Source organism: Notolepis coatsorum (assembly GCF_963971535.1).
Source record: "Notolepis coatsorum genome assembly, chromosome: 3".
NCBI classification, from domain to species: Eukaryota; Metazoa; Chordata; class Actinopteri; order Aulopiformes; family Paralepididae; genus Notolepis; species Notolepis coatsorum.
In genome coordinates, this window is record NC_140167.1 from 111,837,621 (window position 1) to 111,859,604 (window position 21,984).

General features: G+C 46.0%; 1 protein-coding gene across 1 annotated transcript in view; it reads left to right on the forward strand.

Annotated features, from left to right (window-relative positions):
• chmp2ba (charged multivesicular body protein 2Ba) overlaps positions 1-21,984 on the forward strand; it is a 70,558-nt gene that overhangs the window by 37,899 nt on the left and 10,675 nt on the right. Inside the window, exon 4 of the mRNA XM_084310022.1 lies at positions 21,053-21,155. Within this exon, the coding sequence (XP_084166148.1) occupies positions 21,053-21,155 (103 nt within the window). The remainder of the gene's footprint in view (positions 1-21,052; positions 21,156-21,984) is intronic.

Sequence of the window (21,984 nt, forward strand, 5' to 3'; positions counted from 1 at the left end):
GGTATGGGCTGGTACCGGCAGTGTACCATGGCCCGCTTGTCCAGGTGCTGTTCCTCGGTGCGGGTCGTGCGTCGTGCTCACCCGTGTATAGAGTCGGGGGTCTGTAGCGCAGCTCCGCGGGAGTATAGCCTGGGCTGTACCGGACCTCCTGGTCCGGTAGAGTACTGTGCTGTCTTCGGGCGTGGTTCTCCTCCTCTTCCTCTTCGTCTTCAGTTAGGTCATCCAGTGCTTGTAGTCTCTGGTTTAGCCTCTCCACAGGATATGCTGCTCCTTCCCGGTTGCTAGGTCTCGCTTGTACCGGTGGGGGGAGGTGGTCTGTGGGGGGTATAGACCTCGTCTGTTGGTCAAGTTCAGGGTTGTTTACTCGGCTAGGGGATGCCGCCCTGGAGGTGTGTCTAGACGAGTTCCTGGAGCCTCTGGCGGAGGGAGAGGGTGTTGTCCGTCTGATCAGCTGTTCTATTAGTTGCGACTGCTGTCTGTCGCGCGCTGCGTCCCGTTGAGCACCGGCTCGTTCTCGGGCCACATTCTCTTCCATCTGAATGCGTCTTATTTCTAGACGTATCTGCTCGTGTTCGCTTCGCTGCTGGATCTGCAGTCGGTCGCGTTCAGCAGCGGCGTTCAGGCTGATGAGGAAGGCCTGCTGTAGGGTCCTCTCTGCCTCGCTGGGAGAAGGCGGTTGTATAGGGGAGCCTTCCCTCGGGGTACTCCTTGCGGAGCCTTGGAGCTCTATCTCCACGGTGCTCTCCCCGTCTTCTTCCGTGCCGAGTTCTCTCTCGGTAGCGTTGTATTCCTCCCGGGACTCATCGGGGACTACTTCTTCAGTACTGGCGGGGTGTGAAGTCATGTCTGGTTCCCACTGGTCCCCACCGTGAACTTGGTCAGTTACATTAGAGCCCGTAGGGGCCTCTATGGTCGGGGTAGTCTGGGCGTTGGGGTTAGACATACTTTTACTTTCTAGTTTTACCGCGTTTACTGTTAGTAGAAGACTAGGTTGTTGACTGACAGCGTAAGCCTCTAAGTACTGAGGGAGCCGTCGTTCGCGCTGCGGGCGTTGGTTAGGAGGATCGTTTCGTGGAGTGTTCATCATAGGCCATTTCAATATTAATAACACTATATTAATATTACACTAATTACCCTCCGGCTCGAAGGACCAATTGTAACTGAGGGGTACAATTCCCTGACTGTATTACTAGATATGATACTTACTACCACTACCTTTGTACTTAATATTCGGCCACCCAGTACACGGCATAAATATATTATCATAAACACTCTCACGTAGATGAAACGGATCCAACACAAATGTACGAAGTCGAAGTATGCGTTTATTACTACACAGCAATGGTGTGTAGAGCAAGCACTTAATCACTTAATTACATTTATGAATTGAAATAGTATGCACTTTTATGGCAAAGAGTATTCGTCGGTATATCAATAGAGAATGTCCAATCTCTGATGGCGCAGGTGGTAAATATACGACCTGGAATAGTTAAGGAATAACAGCAATGATACTTTAATGATTATATATTAGATACACTAAGGGGGGGTTAATCCGGTCGCTTGTAAGCCGACAGGAGTAGGAGGGGGGGGGGGGTAGAATCCGGCTGCCTCGTCCGGCCAAGGGTATCCCAGGTGAACCCACTGTAGTGCCGTTCAATGCGCCGGCGATCCTTGGACCACAGATGAAAGCAGGTGGACTCTTTGTGGGCCGGCTCTCTCCGGTCCACGGGGGAGAGACGTGAAGCGACCTCGTCTTGCAGAGCGTCTCCTCACCTTGCGTCCTCTCCAGGGGGGGGGGTTCCAACACACGGCAGTGTCGGGGGTCTTTATCCATGGAATAATCAAAGTATACAAAGCATAATCCGTGCCTGGGAAGGCGGGCTGTCGTCGGTAGAATAATCCGGTATACAGGTCCACTCGCTCGTCGGCTCTGGGGCTCCTCGGGTGCAGCTTCACATGGGGTCAACCACCCTGGGTAAGCAGCCAGTTCTCTGCCCGAAACGATGGGGTGCTGACTACGGTAGTATTCTCACCGCACGAAGCACTATATATTAACAGACTATTATTAGCTTAATAGACTACGTCCAACTCGACGATATAGTGCCAAATATGACTATTCAAATATTAATATACACGATGTCTCAATACCGATGGTAGGCGAACTTGGCCTTACTCCCACACGTGGCGTCGCGGGGAGGCTTTACGTCTGTGACTATTGGAGGGTAAGAAACTGGACTGAAAAGAAAGTCCTACTTTAGTAGCGCAGTATATATACGCACTATGAACAAATAGTCCCATTAGTGGTGCGGTAGCCAGATTCCTACGCGGAACTAGGACTTGTTCGTACATGTGGAGCGGTACGTTTGAACTGGGTCTGAGGGGTATGGCAGCCTGGCACCAAGGTCTCGACCAATAGTAGAATGGAGACTATTATGGGATGTTCAGTAGGCTAGAATGGATATTCAATGCATATTGTACAAGGAATATACAAGGGATATCAGGGAATATTAGAGAATATACAAATACAATTAAATATATATATATAAATAAATATATATATTCGGTTTAATCTGGCCCTTCACAACAACATGGATTGAGGATAATCAAGCACTCCCGGTTCATGTTCTTTGGTGGATTACGTTGGCAACACGATCGACATCAATACTAGGAATGGCGATCAGATAATTGGAATATTCTTTTTGGAGCTCATCCTAGTCAAGGTAAGGGCTATATAGTATCAATCTTGCATTGATTGAATAATCCCTTCCCCGCGATCCGGACGTATATGTGTGTGTAACGTATTCTGTTGGTGACGATCAAAGTATAGAACCCTCCCCCCACCCTTTCATGCATGCATGCATGATGAAACATAATACCGATAATATAGTGTTGATTTCAGATTGATTGTTGATCCAGGCGAGGAACGCCACGCTTTCTAGTGAAATGCACTAAACGCTGCATAGCGGCGTTTCCTGGTATTAGACAGAATTACTCTAAAACTATACTCATATTCACCACGGTATAAAACGGGAATGTATGGATAAAAAAAATATTTCTTTTTCACAAATTGAACGATATATACTTGTTGTCAAATGGGCAATAGTTTTATATCCATAGCTATGATATTTAATATAGTTTTAGCCCTGCAAACACCGCCATGTATCCCTATTCTTTAAAGCGCTGGCATTCTTGCCACATGGCCCACAGCGACCTCTGGCGCTGAATGTGTTAATGTGATACTAGAGGTGGGGAGGTGTTTTTCAGTGATGTCATTGAAGTAATTGGGCGGGTTTACACGCTCGCATGTGAGATCGGAATTCTGAGAACGTCAGGTTATCCTATAACCCTAGTTATGAGTATAGCGAGCGCTCTGCTCTATTGGAACTATCCCTTTATCCATTCTAACAATGAAAAACGTTCTCCACATGTACACACCTATTTACCTCCGCCTGGCCACACCCACATCCGCTCCTATATAAGCAGGGTCGTGGCCACACAATCAGCTCCTTCCCAAGTCTTTCACCACCGAAGGCGAAGACCATGGGGTTCTCAGTGAGTCAGAGCAGAGTGCTCGCTATACTCGTATAACTAGGGTTATAGGATAACCTTACGTTATAGATCGTATAGCTTTACGCTCTGCTCTATTGGAACACAGGAGCTGAGCAGAGCGAAAAGCTCGACAGATGTACCCGCTGAGGCCCCCTACAACCATCAGAACCGGGGATGACCCGAGCCCCCCGGCCCTCCCTAGTGGAGGACGGGAGGGAGATCGGATCCGACTGTGCGAAGAGGGTTTAGCACCTCAAACGCACAGGGTGAGCAGACCGTGGGACTTACCTTCGCTCAGAAGGACCCGCGACCACTCAGGCGCGCATCCCATATGCCACCAGGGAATGGACGGAAAGCAAAAAACCCTGTCACAGCCCCCAACATCACGGGGTCGAAGGTCAAGAACCCAACCCCGTGGCAAGGCTGCAGCAGCGGAGCGCGGAGGAGGTCCCAGCCCTAGGAAAACCTGAGGACTAAGACCCCCTGAAAAAACGGGGCCTGGTGAGGCCAACGAGGCCGCGGCATCGGGACCCCACCAGACGGTCACTGGTGACACCACCCCCCACGTCGGCAGCGTATCGGACAGGGCCCAAATCAAGAGCAGGCCCTTCCCCCTCTTGGCACGCCACTCTGAAGCACTCCTCAAGAGGCTACCCCCCCACAACACTGCGCGGCCAGTCAGCGTGCCGGGGAGACAACCCCCAAGGAGGTTGATCCCTCAATCCAGGCAACAGGCCCCAAGAGCAGAACTCGACCTGTGCCTGGAGCACTGCGGACTAGACAGGCGCCTAAAGGGTCTACTGCAAGAACAGTATCCCGGCGGAAGGGGTGTTCGGTATGCTGTGCACCATGTCATAACCTCCACAACCCCGACCCTCCAATCCAGCGGGGGCGAGGTTCAAAGAAGAGGCTGACACAATTGGCAGACGTCATGAAAGATGCAGGGGCATACTTTCGGGCAGACGGGGTCAAGCCCGGCCTCAACCCGAGAGTCGACTCTGCTACCAACACACCGGAGAACCAACCACCCCCCTATGTTTAGTTTAACAGGAGGCGGTTGTTCCCTTAACTCACAAAGAAAACTCAGAGGCATAACTGCGCGTATACACAGGCTATACAAGCAGTACAAGTGTTTCAGTTTTCAAAGGGTTAACCCAGGCCAACAGGTCGATGATAATGAGTTCGGACCTGGGCCTGGTGGACCGGGACCTACACAGGGATGCCTAGAGGGGTTGACGGCAACCTCCCGACAGCCCCCTCCCATCCCCGCCCAGCAGGGGGAGGGAGGGGTGAAACAAATGGAGAAGGACCAGGCCCCCTAACACAGCGCAAGGTACAACACAGTATGGACCAAGCACGTCACTGTTAAGGGCAACTCGTAGTGGCATATATATGACACACACATCCACGACATCAATCCCCGCGACGCTCGGGCCGACCCGGCATTTTCCCCCCGGAAAAGCACAAAGTCCTTCGGGGTACCAGAACAGCAGATCTGCGCCCCGGCGGACAATGGGTTAACTGACCTGGTCCGGCGAGACCAGAACCAGTCCCGCGTCCTAGCCACGCCGCCATCTCCAGTCCTAAGAGGGGGGTAGGTATGCGTGTCGATCCAAAACATCACAGAGGGCGCCACCAAGACGGTCAGTACGCGAATGCACTGCTCCTGGTGGCCCACCTCATGGGCGTGAGACCCCTCCGCCAATGTAATGATCTACTCCGTCATCTCCCCCCGGAGATGCACGCAAGCCGTCGAGTCTAACCTAGTGCACTGGCGCTCGTTAGAGATAAAATCTCCTTCCCAGCCGCCCGCATAAAAAAACGCTGTTTCTATGAATTGGGCAACCAAGGCGCGCCAGCCCATAACGTGGTTCCACATTGAAAGCACTCAGGGCCAGCGCTATATGCACGTTGAGAACCCGAAACACATCAATGGTGAATCCTAATAAGAAACACCAGACAACATTCCCTCCATGCTGTCTGGGACGAGCAGCAGGAAGCCGGTCAATAAGACACAGACACGGGTCTCATATGACGCGTCTGAGGGTAAACCCTGTCAATTCTGCTCTTTACACAAGATGGGAAGACAGAAAATCCCCCAGAGAGACCTCTACGTGAGTAACAATTGAAAAGGATATATGTAATAATTGGGCCAAGTGACCAAAGGCCCAATACACACTTTAATAGAGAGCAGAGCAGAAAACAAACAGTTTTCGAATGCATCACATCATCCAACTTTGACAATGACAGCGGTCTGCAGCATAGAGCCTGAAAAACTCACGGATGTCTCATGCCAATAGAAAACGCACCTAGTGACGTATTCCATGGCCGGGGAAATCCCGTGACCCACCCATCCTAATATGGAGTGGAACCAGGGAACCCTTCCCCCTCCCTGTGACGCGCTGACCCCACAGCCCGACAGGGAGACTGACGGACAGGAGGCCCAACCCCCTGGCCAATCAGTAAAGGGGGGAGGGGTTTATCAGTTCACCCCATATGACCCCTCATACAATAGCTATATATGTAAAAAATACTTCTGCAGGCTAACACTCAACCCAGTTGTGGACTCAATGCCACGTTTACTTAAACATAGAACATGAACATACACAACCCCCTTCATACAATAAAAAAGGCAAAAGTTCACTCTTACTACTGCAGGAAGAACGCCGTCTTTTATGACGAGAGAAGACATAAGTCCTCGACCAAGTGCTAGCTACAGGCCTTGCTAAGTCATGCATAATAGCGACCAAAAAACAATTTTCAGAGAAAACTGCACCACTTCCTAAGCAAGAACACAACCCCAACAGTAGCTGAGGGTTCACACTGTATCCCCAAATATATAGTGAATCAACACACGTTTTGTAACAAAACAGTCCCTCACCAGGAGGGACCCTTTATTTAATAACAAAATCATATTTTGGGGGGGGGGGGGGGGGGGGCGGCAAACAGGGGAGTCACTAGCGTCGCCTGCCGCGTGCAGAGCGTCGTTTGGTGCTGGGCAGTCTCCTAGTCACGTCGATCCCTACCGTTCCCCCCGGGCGCAAGACGACTGGCTGCAGCGGTAGCGGCACTTCCTCCACTCCTGGCCTTCTTCGCAGAAGGCCCAGCAGCGGCGGTGGAGACGGTGGCAACGGCCGCAGGCCTCTGCTGGCGTTGCCTCCTCCTCACGTCACCGGTGACATCGGATCGGGGAAAATGGGGTTGGAGCACAGAGCGCTCCTCCTCCATCTCCCTGCAGGCTGCCGTCATCTGCTGTATGGCTGACCCGAAAAGTCCAGCATCTAAGAGGGGGGCCGTGAGCAGTGGAATCCTCCTCTGGTCCGGCGCCTGCTCCAGCCAAAGGTGGCGCTGGATGAGAGTGGCCAGGGCACGCTCCTTCCCGGCAGCTATTGCCTGCAGCTGGGTCAGATGCAGGATGGCTCCAGCCGCCTGGGCGTGGAGGTACCGTTGATGGTCATCTAGTACCGCCCCGCCGGCCATCAGCCCCGACATGTAGCGCGCCAGCTGCGCAATGTTGGAGGTTGCAGCTAGGCTCTTTGTCGAGGCGATGTACACCTGGTCACTCCATGAAGCCAACTGCCTAGCCGACTTCCCCTGGGGAACTGGCTTTCTTAATGGCTCCTACACCATCTTGGGGCAAAGGATGGATGCCATCGGGCTATCAAGTCGAGGCACCCCGTCCTTTAGCCCCTGGACCAAACCCACCACCCGCATGACTGGCACGTAGTAGGGATAAAGGCCAACGATGCGGGATATTACCTGTCCCCGCACTACGTAAGCCTCCATCGATGGGAAGAATGGGCAGACAACGCCCGTCTCTCTCACAGGACGATGTTGACAGAGATGACCTATCATGTCATCGGGAACCGGTGCCGGCAGTGGCTGCGGCAACGCCACGCCATTGGCGGCCGCCATGAGCTCGGGGAGCAAGGCAAGCAACTCCCCTTGCATACCTTCTTCCACGTCACTCGCATCCCTCGCGTATGGGAGGCTGCACCGGAGAGGCTGCACGGGAGAGCTCAACGGCCCCTCGGCGAAGCACACTCTCCTCCGGGCGCCGCTCAGGCGCACCTGCCTGCCACAACTGTGGAGCCACCGCGATAGTGAAGCGCTGGTTTAGGGTAGCGTTGTAGCACTTTCATATGGGGAACCGTGACAATTATTAGTATTATCTTATTTGCATATTGTCTCATTATTAGATAGGTTGATACTTTATTGATCCCCGGAGGGAAATTTAAGTAGACAGTATTATTGAAAAATGTCCTAATAGTGGGCTACTCACCTAATGCATGGCTGAATTGAACGTTAGAAGTGTCCGTGTCCCCGTCAATCATCACTGCCAGGTCTGACTTAATTTCACCGGCTATGGTCTATCATCTCTCCACATCGGACGTGGTTGTCATAAGATGGACTGATGTCCGCTCCGTTGTTCTTGCAGAGCAAAATTAGCGGCTTCAACTTATTGAAATTAAGTTCTTCTTTGGCGATGCAACATTCAGTTTCGGTTCGCTAGGAATTATGGCATTTGGTGTTGGATGTATGGACTCTACGCAGACGGGACATGGTATTTAATCACACGATAGACTACAACTACCAAGTTGCGTGGCCCAGATTCACTTCACACGCAAATCTTTTCTTCACACAGGCTATCGCAGTAAGTTCATTCATTGCAGACAGATTTTTTCATAGCACCGGCGTGACATTATGTCGCACTGTACAGCCCTGGTTGTAGGCTAATGTTTAAAAAAAAATTTATCCAATTTGTATGGATTAATTTAGGAGTGAAATGCGAATGAAGGGTTGAAATCACTACTTACAAGGATGCCCCCAGGGAGCGAAATTAACTTTTTTACTCACCGGCCAGTGGCGGGTAGATGGGAAGAATCTACCCGCCAAGCATATTTCTTACCGGCCATTTTTTTTTTATTATTATTTTTTTTATAAAATATATATATTATATAATCATACTTGTAGTTGTATTATCTGCGAGACATCGCCACCACGCAACAAGTCAAAATGCTCGCTATCTGCAAACAGCTCCACTGTCTGTGTGTATACTCGAGTAGCCTCCAGCTCCAGCAAGGATTCTCCGGCGCTGCAGCTGGACCCTATACTCTACATCAGGGGTCTCAAACTCATGGCCCGCGGGCCATTTGCAGCCCGCAGGATGATATTTTGCGGCCCCCTACTTGACATCAAGGTGTAGTGTTAATGCGGCCCACGCGCAATTGTTTGCCGAGTCGTTGCACGAGAGTTGGCCGATTATGGGGCTGCGGCACTGCAGATCCAATGATCCGCACGGACGTTAGACCGTGTTGCACTCGCTACCCAGTCTGTAAGCTCAGTAGCAGTCGCAGAGGCTCTGGCTAGTAGTAACGTTATCATGTTTTGATTTTCGATGCAAAATAAATATTCAACATTCTCTTTTGAGACTCCGCCTCAGACTCTTATCCTTTGGCACTTGGACCTTACTGTACTTTGCTTGCAGGTCTGCAGCCATTATTGCTGGATTATGAATAGCACCAACTTTAGCCAAGGTACCGTTAGCAACCTAAGCTAGCTGACCTAGCTCGTCTCCCCGCATTGCCATTTGATAACGTTAGTCAGCTAACGCTAGTCAGTAGCTACTTGACTTAAATACGATTCACCGTGGGTGCATTATTGTTGATAGACGGACAGTGTCGGATCCTGGAGAAAGGACAGGCCATCATCTGATTTGATGTAACGTTAAAGCGGATGTTGTTCCAACTAGCTAGCTTTTCAGCTGTTAATGCTACAGTATAATAACACCAGCAAGTGAAACACATCCCGTCCGAGCTCCCCGTCACACGCTCTGTCGGGGATAATGGAATTTAAGAAAGTGTATCTGCTGTTAAAATGACAAACAGCATCACACTTTAAAACACGTTAATTTTATAATCATCGCTCTCCGCAGGAGATAAATGATGTCATGAAATTTCCGATACTGGTGAATGAATGAAAACTTTATTTAACAGAGTGCAGAATGGGTACAATACAGTACGGCTCAATACACACAATTGTTAAGGGGATGCAGACCAGAGAAGTACTTTCGTCTTGTTTACATCAGGTTTTCAATTCATAGTGTGGTCTTCAATTCATATGCCTTTTCATAGATAGATAGATATATTTATAGACATTTTACAGCAGCAAGCATGCAAACTAAACGGATGTCCTGATGAATTGAAAATGGGGGACCCTGATGTAAACAAGACGAAAGTACTTCTCTGGTCTACATCCCCCCAACAATTGTGTGTATTGAGCCGCACTGCACTGGTATCGGAACAACTCAAATTTTAATGCAACCTTTCCTCAAAATTCAGTGCTAAGAACCACAAAAATAAATGGAATGAAATCATCATATCAAGCTGCAAGCAGAATTATTGTTAAATCTATGTCACAACGAGAAAAAGCAACCAAGTCCTCACTCGGTGGCAAGAAGCCATTCTCTCTCTCTGATGCATACATAATAAAATAATGTATGATTGAAGTGATGGAGACCATGTTTGAAGGCAAACAAAAGCAAATCCCCCTTAGATTGCACAGCAACCAGAATAACTGAAATACTGGCTGGTGATTTGATTAAACAGCTTTGCGATAGAATAAAAAAAAATGCACAGTACATTTCCATAGCTGTGGATGAGTCCACTGACACCACTGAGAAGCCTATGTTCTGAAGAACTGTTCATGTTCTGAAATGTTATTGCTAAAGATTGAGAAGATTGGATCAGTTGTACTTTTTTTTGGAATACTTGAAACCCTTTTTTTGTGGAATATTTGATGCGGCCCAGCCTCACCCAGACTCTACCTCCAGCGGCCCCCAGGTAAATTGAGTTTGAGACCCCTGCTCTACATTCAGCATGCAAGGATTCTCCGGCGCTGCAGCTGGACCCTATTGGTATAACGTTACTGTGCTTTGGTCAAATCACATTCAGCATGCCCTCAGCTAGAATACGCATTGAATCAATGTTATAAGACATTGATATCAGGAGCTATCTGTAGCTACTGCTAGCCCGCTATATAACGTTACTTAAGACAACGCCTCAGTGAACTATTTAGTTTACTGGGACATATAGAGCTAACGTGAGCTAACGAGCTAGCCACTGGCTCGCTCTCGCTGCCACTTCTTCCGCGCTGAGTTGTCTTTTTACCGGCCGGCTTACTCCTTTTAATATGGTTCAACATACTGTATCAGTGATTAATGTTATTTAACGTTATTACATTTCGCTAACGTTGGCTACTCAGCGTTAGCTAGGTGGGCGTAACGTTAGCTGAGCTCCCTACAGAGCAGAAGAAGAGCGTGTAGCGGATGTCACATTGGTAAACAAGCCAACGAGATGACGCGCCGTGAGAGACGGGGTTGCCAAAAACTGCGACTGTCGTAAAACCAAAACACACAGCAGATTTTTTATTTTTACATGACTATTTGGTACCCGCCACACGGCGGGCAGACCTCTCACTGGCACTTGCCAAACGTAAAAACTGACCGCCAATGGCGCTTGGCGGGCTCCAATTTCGCCCCCTGGTTGCCCCCAAATATTATTTTCCACTCGCACGAGCCAAATTAAGCGGCAATTTGCGATAATCTCGTCACAGTGTACAGCCCTGGTTGTAGTCGTCTAGACCAGTGATTCCCAACCTGGGGTCCGCGGACCCCCTGGGGGTCCGCCATACCACGTTTTTTTTTTTTTTTTTTTTTTTTGAGAAATATTCAATTCGCATATTTTTATCATCAGAAGCATGAATAGTCTCTCCACTACAATAAAAAATAAAGATAAATAAATAAATATCTAGACATGATTTTTGAACGTTAACAGTAGGCTACCGGGTAGCCGCTAAAACGCGAATCAGTTGACTATCACTTTCCGTAGCTAGCCTAGCACGCTAGTTAACTTTCTCGGCTCGTCTGCAGTCATGAGCCAGAGGCGAAAATGTGTGACAAACGAAAAGGAGATGACGGCAGCTCATCTGCAAAAAAAGTTAGGACCTACAGCAATCGCGAAAATTACATCACCATGGGCTTCACTGAGGGACCAGACAAACGACCTGAGTGTGTGATTTGTGGAGAAAAGTTGGCAAACTCGAGCCTGAAGCCCAGCAAGCTGAAGAGACATCAGGCGTCTAAGCACCCAGAAACCGTTGGGAAGGATCCAGACTTTTTTCGGAGGAAAGAACAGTCTCTCAAGGCGAACAAGCCCGTTGATGTTAGAGTAGCGTGGAGCAGGGGTGGCAGTGATTTACAGAAGGCTACCGAAGCCTCCTTTGAGTGTTCGCTTTTAATTGCAAAAGCAAAGAAACCGCACAATATTGGCGAGCAGCTCATCAAACCAGCCTGCATCAAAATGGTTTAGAAACTGTGCGGCCCACAGGTGGCGGATAAACTAAAATCAGTACCACTCTCGAACAATGTAGTGAAAGACCGAATTGATAAGATGTCAAGTGATTGCGAGCAGCACCTGTCAAAAAAGCTTAGAAAGGGTCCATTTGCTATACAACTTGATGAAACTACAACTGTCGCAGACGAGGCTGTGCTCATCGTTTATGTGCAGTATATCGAAAATGAGGATCTGAAGCAGGACATTCTCATGTCAGTCAACCTTACTACCACCACTCAAGGTGAGGATATTTTTACTGCAGTGGATTCTTACTTCATTCAACATAAATGCAAACCGTTCACCATTAGGGCCTGATTTGAGTGGATGAATACAGGATTTGAATATTGGCCAACATTTTGAAATACATATGGTGCAAGATGAGATTTGTTGATTGAAGGCACAAGTCAAATAAGCATAGTGGGTCTAATTATGATGCATATGCCTGTGTATAAGCAGTTTGTTATTAAAATGACAAAAAGTATTAAAATGACAAAAAAAAATATTTTAGGTATTTTATTAGGAGGGGGGTCCAGGAATTTCATCAGAGATGTTTGGGGGTCCCTGGGGGAAAAAAGGTTGGGAACCTCTGGTCTAGACCATCCGACGGTGAAGACATTATCTCTTTGTTTTTTTCGAAAAATAGCGAGCGAGAAAAAACAAAGATACAATGTCAACGTAGCTCCATTCCAACAAACTACTTTTGGCACTAAACTTAAAGTGGTGTATACAGACACTTTCGGTGGTGAAAGTAGGGAAGGAGCTGATTGTGTGGCCGCGACCCCGCTTATATAGGAGCGGATGTGGGTGTGGCCAGGCGGAGGTAAATAGGTGTGTACATGTGGAGAACGTTTTTCATTGTTAGAATGGATAAAGGGATAGTTCCAATAGAGCAGAGTGTAAAGCTATACGATCTATAACTGAACATTATGATTATGATGTAGCGAAGGAATCTATGTTTTTCTTTGTGTATATAATGTATATATTGGTGGGTGACAGCATCTACTCAGACGGATCTATAGATCTTAAAAGTAGCCGGCAGCCAGTGTGTGTTTCCACGGTAGAGAGCAGCAAGCAGGGTATGTGAGTGCCAAGGCCGTCGTCTGTCGAGTTGTTCAACAGAGGAGATAATAGGCTGCTGGTGGGGGAGGTTTGGTCAGAGACCTATGGGAAGAGTTTGACATCGATAGAAAAGGACGTTAGTGTGTTAAAGGTGACCAACCGTTGCCATGGTAGCGTGTCACGTAGTAACGAGAAGAGGGGGCGGGGCCCGTTGCTATGGGGAGAATGTTATGAGATGTCAGTTCCTTCCGGGGTAAGTTAGATTGAGACACGACACACAGGCGAGCAGACGAGTTGATCAGAGACTTTGAAAGGATCCCTCCCCTCGCGGGGAGGAAGGGAATATGCCACATCATCGCTAGCTTCGGCTAACAGGGGAGGTTTTGGCCGACGACGAGGCCCAGAACCATTGGATTAATAGCATAAGAGACGGTCGAGAAGAATGAATTAAGACTGTTCAAGGACATTACAGAAATAACTGTTTTCCAACAGAGGCTTTGTTTATCGAATAAACAACAATTTTCCAAGAAAGGTACCACTAGAGCTGCCGCGGTTACCGCATTACCGCGGTATCGCTGTTACATCACGCCCACCGCAGAGTTTAGCTGAATACCACATCACCGCTGTTACAAAGGGTCAGATTAAACCGAATATATATATTTATTGCTTGAGATCCCATGTATACTATTTGTATATCGTCTGATATCCCTTGTGTATTCTTTGTACATATACACGGAATATCCCTTTAACCTAGTACAGACCATAATATTCGTTCTCCTATTGGACAGCGTCTCCTAGGCGCCAGTGACCATGCCCCCAATGTCGAGTTCAAAGCCACCGTCAAGGCTTGTCTCAACATGCCCGGTTCTGCCCAAGACTACGAGACAGGAATAAGGCTGGTACTAGTTTATTCGCCTAACATATAAATATGGCGCAGGTGAATACAGAAGTAGTTCGAGTTCGAGTTACCCAAGTGAAGCCTCACCCACGATACGACGTGCGGTGAAGTGGGCCCGTTTTGCCCCAAAATAGTCTTGTCTTATCCTAATACGTTTGTTCAACGTATCGTTCGCTCCTTACTAGTAAAGCCTTCATCACGAGTCAACGACCAAGTGAAGTGAGCAACTGTGCGTCTAAATAGAGCACTTATAGCCGCGTGCGAATAGGATAGTAAAGTGTCAGAGCTTAGTTGAATAACGTCAAGTTCAACCTAGTTAATGTGAAGTACCGCGCACCGGAGGATCTACACCGGTGAATGCAGAGCCCCTTTCCGGCTGGATTATTATTATTATATTGCTTTGGACCAGGCTGTTGGAGCGGAGAAGAATCGTCTACACCCCACTACTGTGGGATTTCCCGTGACGTGAGGAGCATCACTCGAGCCCGTCTCAAGGAGAGGCTGGCTGGCTTTCACCTGTGCTGCAAGCATACTGGGATTACAGCTGCTGCTTTTCGTCTGCCGATCAGGGAGTAATATACCGCCTCCCATAGCAGGAGCTTATTGAGTCTCCGCTGATCCAGACTTTGCATTCGAACATTTCCTCCCCCTGCTGGCTTACAACCGGTGGGAACCCCCTACCAGAATCTCCCGCTGCCTCCCCATAGTACCATAGATATAATTCTTAATATTCAGGTTGTATGATTACCTCCTGCGTAACCAGAGAATGGACATTCATTATTGATTTGCCTACGCACATTCCTTTGCCTTATAAGCGCATTCAAAGTAAAATAGAGAAGTATATTATGTACCTTTTGCTGCAATAAATACTTAATTACAACTTTGTGTGGAAACCGTATCATTGTGGAGGAGTTCTCATCATATACTCGTGTACTGTATGGCCAGTAGTAATGTACATAAGACGGTAGTGGTTTAATGATACCAATACTTATTAATACAGTCAGGGAATTGTACCCCTCAGTTACAACCGCTATTTTTTATAATAATACTCTCAACCAAAGCAATGCAACAATTTTGATTTACACTCGATTATGTCAATTATGTCACACCGCTTGCACCCGCCTCTGCTGTTACCACCAATCGGCAAGCGTGTATTTGTTTTTTTACTTCCTGAATGTCAGCCATTGATCAGAGCTCACAACAAGGCTAATAACGTTAGCTCCCCGCCGGAGTGGACTACCATCGCTCCTCAGGAGTACTAAACGAGGCATAATGATTTTACTGCAACGAATGTCATAATAAAAGCCCTTCGTTCTATACACTTGTCTGATTGAAAACTTTATTAACAGACCGCAGAATGGGCACAACTCAGCACGCTCTGCCTTGCTATGGTCCAGTAAATACGCTGATGTTATTGAACGTGTACCTATATAACGTTAATGCCACAAAACGAATGCCTTTGTTAATCATAAGTAGTAACTTTATAATAATAATAATAAGAACGGTCGGGGGGGGTGACCGCCGGGCGCTACCACCCCTGCCCGCGACACCGAGTGAACGGCGCACGACCAGAGGGGAGACTTCGAATCCGTGTTTCACTTTCAATAACGAATGCGTGCTTGCCGAATCCCAAACAATATTCATGCTGCAAAGTCATCCTCAAAAGATAGACATTTAGACTAGAGGCAGGCTATATGCTATATTTTTTTTTTTTTTTGGTAACCGCGGCGGTAGGAAATATTTTGCAAATTTGTGCGGTAAGGAAAACATCAATACCGCGGCAGCCCTAGGTACCACGTTTGCCAGTGTAGTTTCTTCCGACTACAGATGTACCAACGGGGTTGATACAGTGTGAGACAGCTAATGAGATATCCAAGTAAAATGACACAACGCGGAGGCCAGTCACGGAGCAGCAGGTGACTAGTGAGAGAAAAGATTAAAGGCTAGAAACACTTATTTTACAACTGGCTACTGGCCATTGAAACCTATGGGTATCTAGCATTCTTTGAGAAACTCTTGAGAAAACGCACACCTGAAGCTGCTTGCCTTTGCACCGCGCTGTGTCCTGATCTCTCTGACCCCTCTGGCCTACACTGGGTAATGGGAGGGGCCTGACCTCAGCCCTGACCTCATGATATTATAATCTTTTAACTGTAGCTCTCACAGTATCAGCCAGGGGGATATAAATTGGAGTAGGCTTGCCGTGGTAGTCTGTGATACTGGTGTTACTCATGTTCAGGCTCCACCGAGTACATTACCCACCGGTGTATCGCATAATCAGTGCCCACATTCAAATAAAAAACGCTGATTTGTAAAATACTGTGATGGAGCGGCTCCCGTCGCTGCACACACACACACTCAATATTCTTTGGAGCGGCTCCCGTCGCTGACGGCGGGCAGTGTGTGCGCACACACACACACCAGGGCCCCAGACTAACTTTTTTCACCACCGTCCCAGAAGCGTCCCGAAATACAATCTTAACCGTCCCAAAGTGAATGTAACCGTCCCAAAAATCAAATGTTGTTTCTTTACTTTGGTTTTGTCGTCTATAGTTGTTATTGCCATAAGAAACACCATTCAGAGAAGGGGAGAATAAATTGATTTAGTCAAAAGGCTCCCAGGTGGAAAGATTCCACAAGAATAATTATGATTACAAAATAAATAAATATATATATATATATTATATATATATATATGAGTGTTTAACAAGGTGCTAGTATAGGGATATTTGGTCACGGTGCTGTTATAGTCAACCAATTGGAGCCATGTTGATTATTCCTTCCATAGGAAAATATTTTTAAATGTATTTGTATTTTATTTCGTTTTAATTTTTTTTTGTTATTACAAATGTGTGTTTATGGTTGAAAATGTTAGAGATAAATAAAGATCAAATCAAATCTAACTGAATAAGTTATCCCTCTCCTAACAAGAAAGAAAAAAACGTAGTTTAGCTTTAAACTATATAATGTCATTGCGTCCAGAGATTCCACCTTTGATAACTAAAGTAATGACACTTGACTAGTAATGAAACATGTCCCTTAGATCGCGCTGTCCTCCTGGTCGATATTGATGATAACTGCTGCTAAAATAAAATAAAATAAGCCCCGTATAAAATAAAATAAGCCCCGTGCTGCTGTTCCCAACGAATCCCAATAGTATGCAACTGCAGAGCCGCAGAGCCAGGGGCGCTTTCAGGTCCGGTCACAGGGGCGCTCAACAGCGCCCCCACCCAACGGCTGAATTGCCAATGGCTGAATTGGAGTATTGCACAGTGCAGCTCCCGCTGCAGCTGTCGTTATCAGAACACTACACACATATCATAATGTTTACAGCAAACTGTAGTTGATCACCAGGTATGTTTTTATTAACGTAGAATAATTCATATATATATATGCGCGCACTGACAGTCGGCTAATTGACATTTCCTGTGAAAAAAATAAAATCCTCTCGTCCCGTTTGCGTCCCAAAAAAGATTTCTGTTCGTCCCAAATCAATATTTGATCGTCCCCGGGACGACGGGACATCGTTAGTCTCGAGCCCTGACACACACACTAAATATTCTTTGGAGCGGCTCAGATGTGGAGTGCGGGCAGCGCACACACACACGCACACACACCACGTATTCTCCGCTCCCTTATGTTCTTTCTAAGTACTGTATAAACCTCACTATTATCCCTCTTTCCTTTACTGTTTCAGTAGTGCGACCAAGGCTGCTAAACGTGTTATCAAGCGTGTAAATCAAACTACACTATAAACTGCACGTGCCGTGACTTTCATTTAGTTTTAACTCTACGTGAAGGAGAGAAAGAAGGCTCTAGAGAAGACATGTTACACAACGATAGCGGAGGATTCCCATTAAACCCTGCAGCAGTGAAAGCTCGACTGGAGAGGAGCTCAGAGGACCAGTCCAGACCAGCAACAGTATGTTTGCGCTAGGGATGCACCGATATGAAAATTTGCCACCGATACCGATTGTTCAACTAACACAATCGGCCAATACCGATTCCGATATTTGTGGCAAATTTTTTTTTTAAATATTTTATGAAACTACTGTATATTTGTGTTACAAATTGTGCTCACCGATATGAACATAGGCCTCTTTACTTACTTAAAAAAAGGAAACATCAAGAAATAGCACTATCTCTCTCCCAGTATGTTCTGCAGGGCTGCAGCTAGATACTAGTTCTCCCAGCATGGTCTACCTGCTGGGCTGCAGCTAGATACTATTGTCTCAACCAATGAAATTTTGATTGACAGTCGATTCTGCCAATTACGTCACACACCGCTTGCACCCGTCTCTGCTGTTACCACCAATCGGCAAGCGCATATACATTTTTTACTTCGGCTTTTGTCCGCGGCGGCGCGGCTGACGTTTAGCTTTTAGCTCCGCAGGATGACTTAAATGAGGCATAATGATTTTACTGCAACTAATGTTATAATAAAACAAAGCCTTTCTATACATGTGTCTGATTGAAAACGTTATTAACAGATTGCAGAATGGGTAAAACTCAGGGCTCTGTGAGCAACGGAAGGAACTGAGCTAGTATGAACGCTTGCTACGTTCGGGTAAATAATATGCTGATGTTATTGAACGTGTAACACTAACTATATAACGTTAATGCCACAAAACGAATGCCTTGTTAATCATAAGTAGTAACTTTGATGCAGTAGCTTGTGTGTGTGTGTGGGGGGGACTGGGGACGGCGTTGTGCAGGTTGCGAGTGAACTTTTCTTTGTCTTGACGCTACACAAATTGATGGATATTTATCGGCTACTGCCATCGGCACATTCGAGCGATTGCAGTCAACAAGGCACTTATCGACCGATACCCGACCGATACATCGGTGCACCCCTAGTTTGCGCGATGCCCTAAATAAGAATGCAGCTACATTGGTCCGTCCGTCAATGAATAGATAGAAAAGTGACTGAAAGTATTACTGTCCGTTGCGTTATTTTTTTTATTAGAAACTAATGTCAACTCTGTCAAACAAATGGATACTGATCGTTGAAAATGTATTAAAAACAGACTTGGACGGACAGACACAGCGGATCAATGTAGCCGTATAACATTAAAGATCAAAGTGAGCGCTCTACAGATATTGAGCGTAATTTTGTAAAAGGCCATGTAAAGTGTTGGAACAGAGTCAGTCAAACCTGCTTCTCGGTTTTGGAGGCCTCAGGCCTATTTCTCTCTCTCACTCCACAATTTGTCCCCTGCTGTTTCACGCCAGAGGAATTCAACATGAGGAACTTGCACCGCTTTTGTCTGACTCCCCAGTGTCATCGTCTGCCTTTGTCATCCCAACAGATTTTTTTTATAATTTACGTTAAACAAGGGCATTGCAGACCCAGTAACCCAGTAAAAAATATCCCCCAAAACTACTCTGCACAAAGGAATCCCCCACTGAATATATAGTTTGAAGTCTTGTCACATGTTCGTGAGAAGGCTTTGTCTCTCCCTCCTCGCAGGGATAGATCAGACTACTGTCCCCCGGCATTCGCTTTAAAGATTGAGTGATCTATTTTTATGGGCATTTGATCAAAATGCACACTTTTACATTGGTACGTCAGTTTTGAGCTCCTACAGTGTCTACAGTCGCTCTGTAAATCTCAGCACGTCCACCTCATTCTGACTCCCACAGTATATACTAGGCCTGTCCCACGACTAAGGATTTGTATGGTCGACTTTGATTGGCCAAAATTTGCCGATAGTCGACGGGTAGTCGACAAAAAATTAAATATATATATATTTTTTTTATCATTTCATTTGGGCTGTGGGGGGGGTTCTTAATGTCTGAAGGAGTCGACCGAAGCTTCTTGTCCTCTGCGAAAGCATGCAATTGGTCCACTGATGGATACATCTTGATATTTGTCTAGTCTAGTGTGTTCATTAGAGATGGGTGAAATCCTCTTTCAGTGCCTCTGTGCCCGTTTCTTAGACGGTTAGCCTCGCTGGAATGCATGCCATTAGCGTTAGCCACGCTTCTAGGCATCTTTGCTTTTGGAAAGAATGATACAAAAATATATATATATATTATAAAAAAAATATATATTTCCATTCGACTAAGAGGTTGGCAGTCGACTACGGCTCCTTTCGATCGATTAGTCGACTATTCGACTAATCCGGGTCAGCGGCTAGTGTCTACAGTAGCTCTGTAAATCTCAAGCACGTCCACCTCATTCCTTGGCCATTTGCAGTTGACGCACAACACAGTGTTGGTACAAGCAACACCCAGTGGTGGAATTACAAAAATGGTGGAACATTCATCCTTCTGCAATAAAAGGCGCATTTGAAACTTCAGACCACTGTAGTTTATATGTTTATTGCCACATAAAACAGTTACACTTTGTGTGTTATGATGTATATGAACTGCTTTCAGTGCCTAAACATAATAGTTCAGTATGTAATGTCTTGTGCCACCATGGTTAATGAAGCGTGGATAATAATTATCTAGGAGTTGTGTAGAGAGAGGGAGGGAGGGAGGGAGGGAGGGAGGGAGACTTTATTACGTCAAACTGAAATGAGTGAATATTGTTAGTGTTGTTGGTACACACACTGCCTTTCCATCTTCCTCTCAGGCCCATTTTATGAATAGCCGCCTCTGTAGGCAAGCAGGGAGGAGTAGCCTCGTCCCAAATATACCTAGCTGTGTGTTTGGGAAGTATGTAAAATGTAATGTATGTGAAATAACAACAGTGAATTCATAGACAAAAGAATGGAGCTTTATTGGCTGTTTTAGGTTCAGCTTGGAAAGTAGGGCTTGTAGACATGTTACAAGCTCAGAACTGTACACTATACAAAGTGCAATGGAAGGAAGAAGATGCATCATTTGTGTGTGCGTGCATTTGTTTTCTGGTGCTTCCTGTTCCCCATATTGCTCTACAGGAGACTGGTATCACTGATGTACACAGAGAATGTATAAGTCTAATAACGAAGTGTGCCACATGCAATTTATTTGACGGTTTCTTTTTACGTTATTTAGTTGGAGAATCTATTTGTGGTGGGTCTATCTGATATGGTGTATGTGTGTATGCTCTTTGTATCCTTAAATGTCCATAAAACATATTAAACCTCTGAAATGTTTGAATTATGTGTATGATTTGATTTATTAATTCAGAAAAAGTAATTAAAGTGTGTGTGTGTATACACAGACGATGCAGGCAGTTAATAAGAAGATGGATCCTCAGAAGACGATGAAGACAATGCAGGACTTTCAGAAGGAGAACATGAAGATGGAGATGACTGAAGACATGAGTAAGATACATACAGGAGACACATATACACACAATCACTGAATTTACTACTGTGTTACATTAACACACCCCCACTGGACTAAATACTTGCATAAACAACCAAACATACCTGTTCATACTTCACTGACTCTCTTTCCACATAACTGCCCAATTGCACAGCTCTGGCCTATTCCTATTCCTATTACATTTTTATTGTACTATATTCTATTAGTTTATATCCCATTTCATATTATTCAACCTCTTTATTTACAGTTGTACGTACAGCCTATATTTTATTTCATGAATTATATTCTATTGTGCTTAACTTAGTTCATATTACATTTTTCTTAGAATAGAATAGAATAGAATAGAATAGAATAGACTTTTAATTGTCATTGCACAGTGTACAACGAAATTTCAGGGGAGCTCCCACAGACCGTAGTACATATATACATATATACATATATACATACATGAACACATAACACATATGACACTGTACATAACAGAATATTTTAAATAATAAAGTGCATAATGGGTGGTAATTAGGGATGCTAGATATTGGCTTTTTTACCTATACCGATATTGTCCAACTCTTAATTTCCGATTTTAATGCCGATATCGGCCGATAATATCGGACATCATTTCTATAGAAATGTAAAAAAATCATTCAGGCACGTGACAACTGACTGCTTGGGTACTGGTATAATTGTGGATGTTTTGAAGCATGCATTACTCCACCTCTTTATTGTATTATCTGCCTGTTAATGTCTGTCCGCTAATGTCGCACCGAAAATGACCAAAGAAAATTACTTGTATGTGGAAAATACTTTGCAATAAAGACCTTTTCT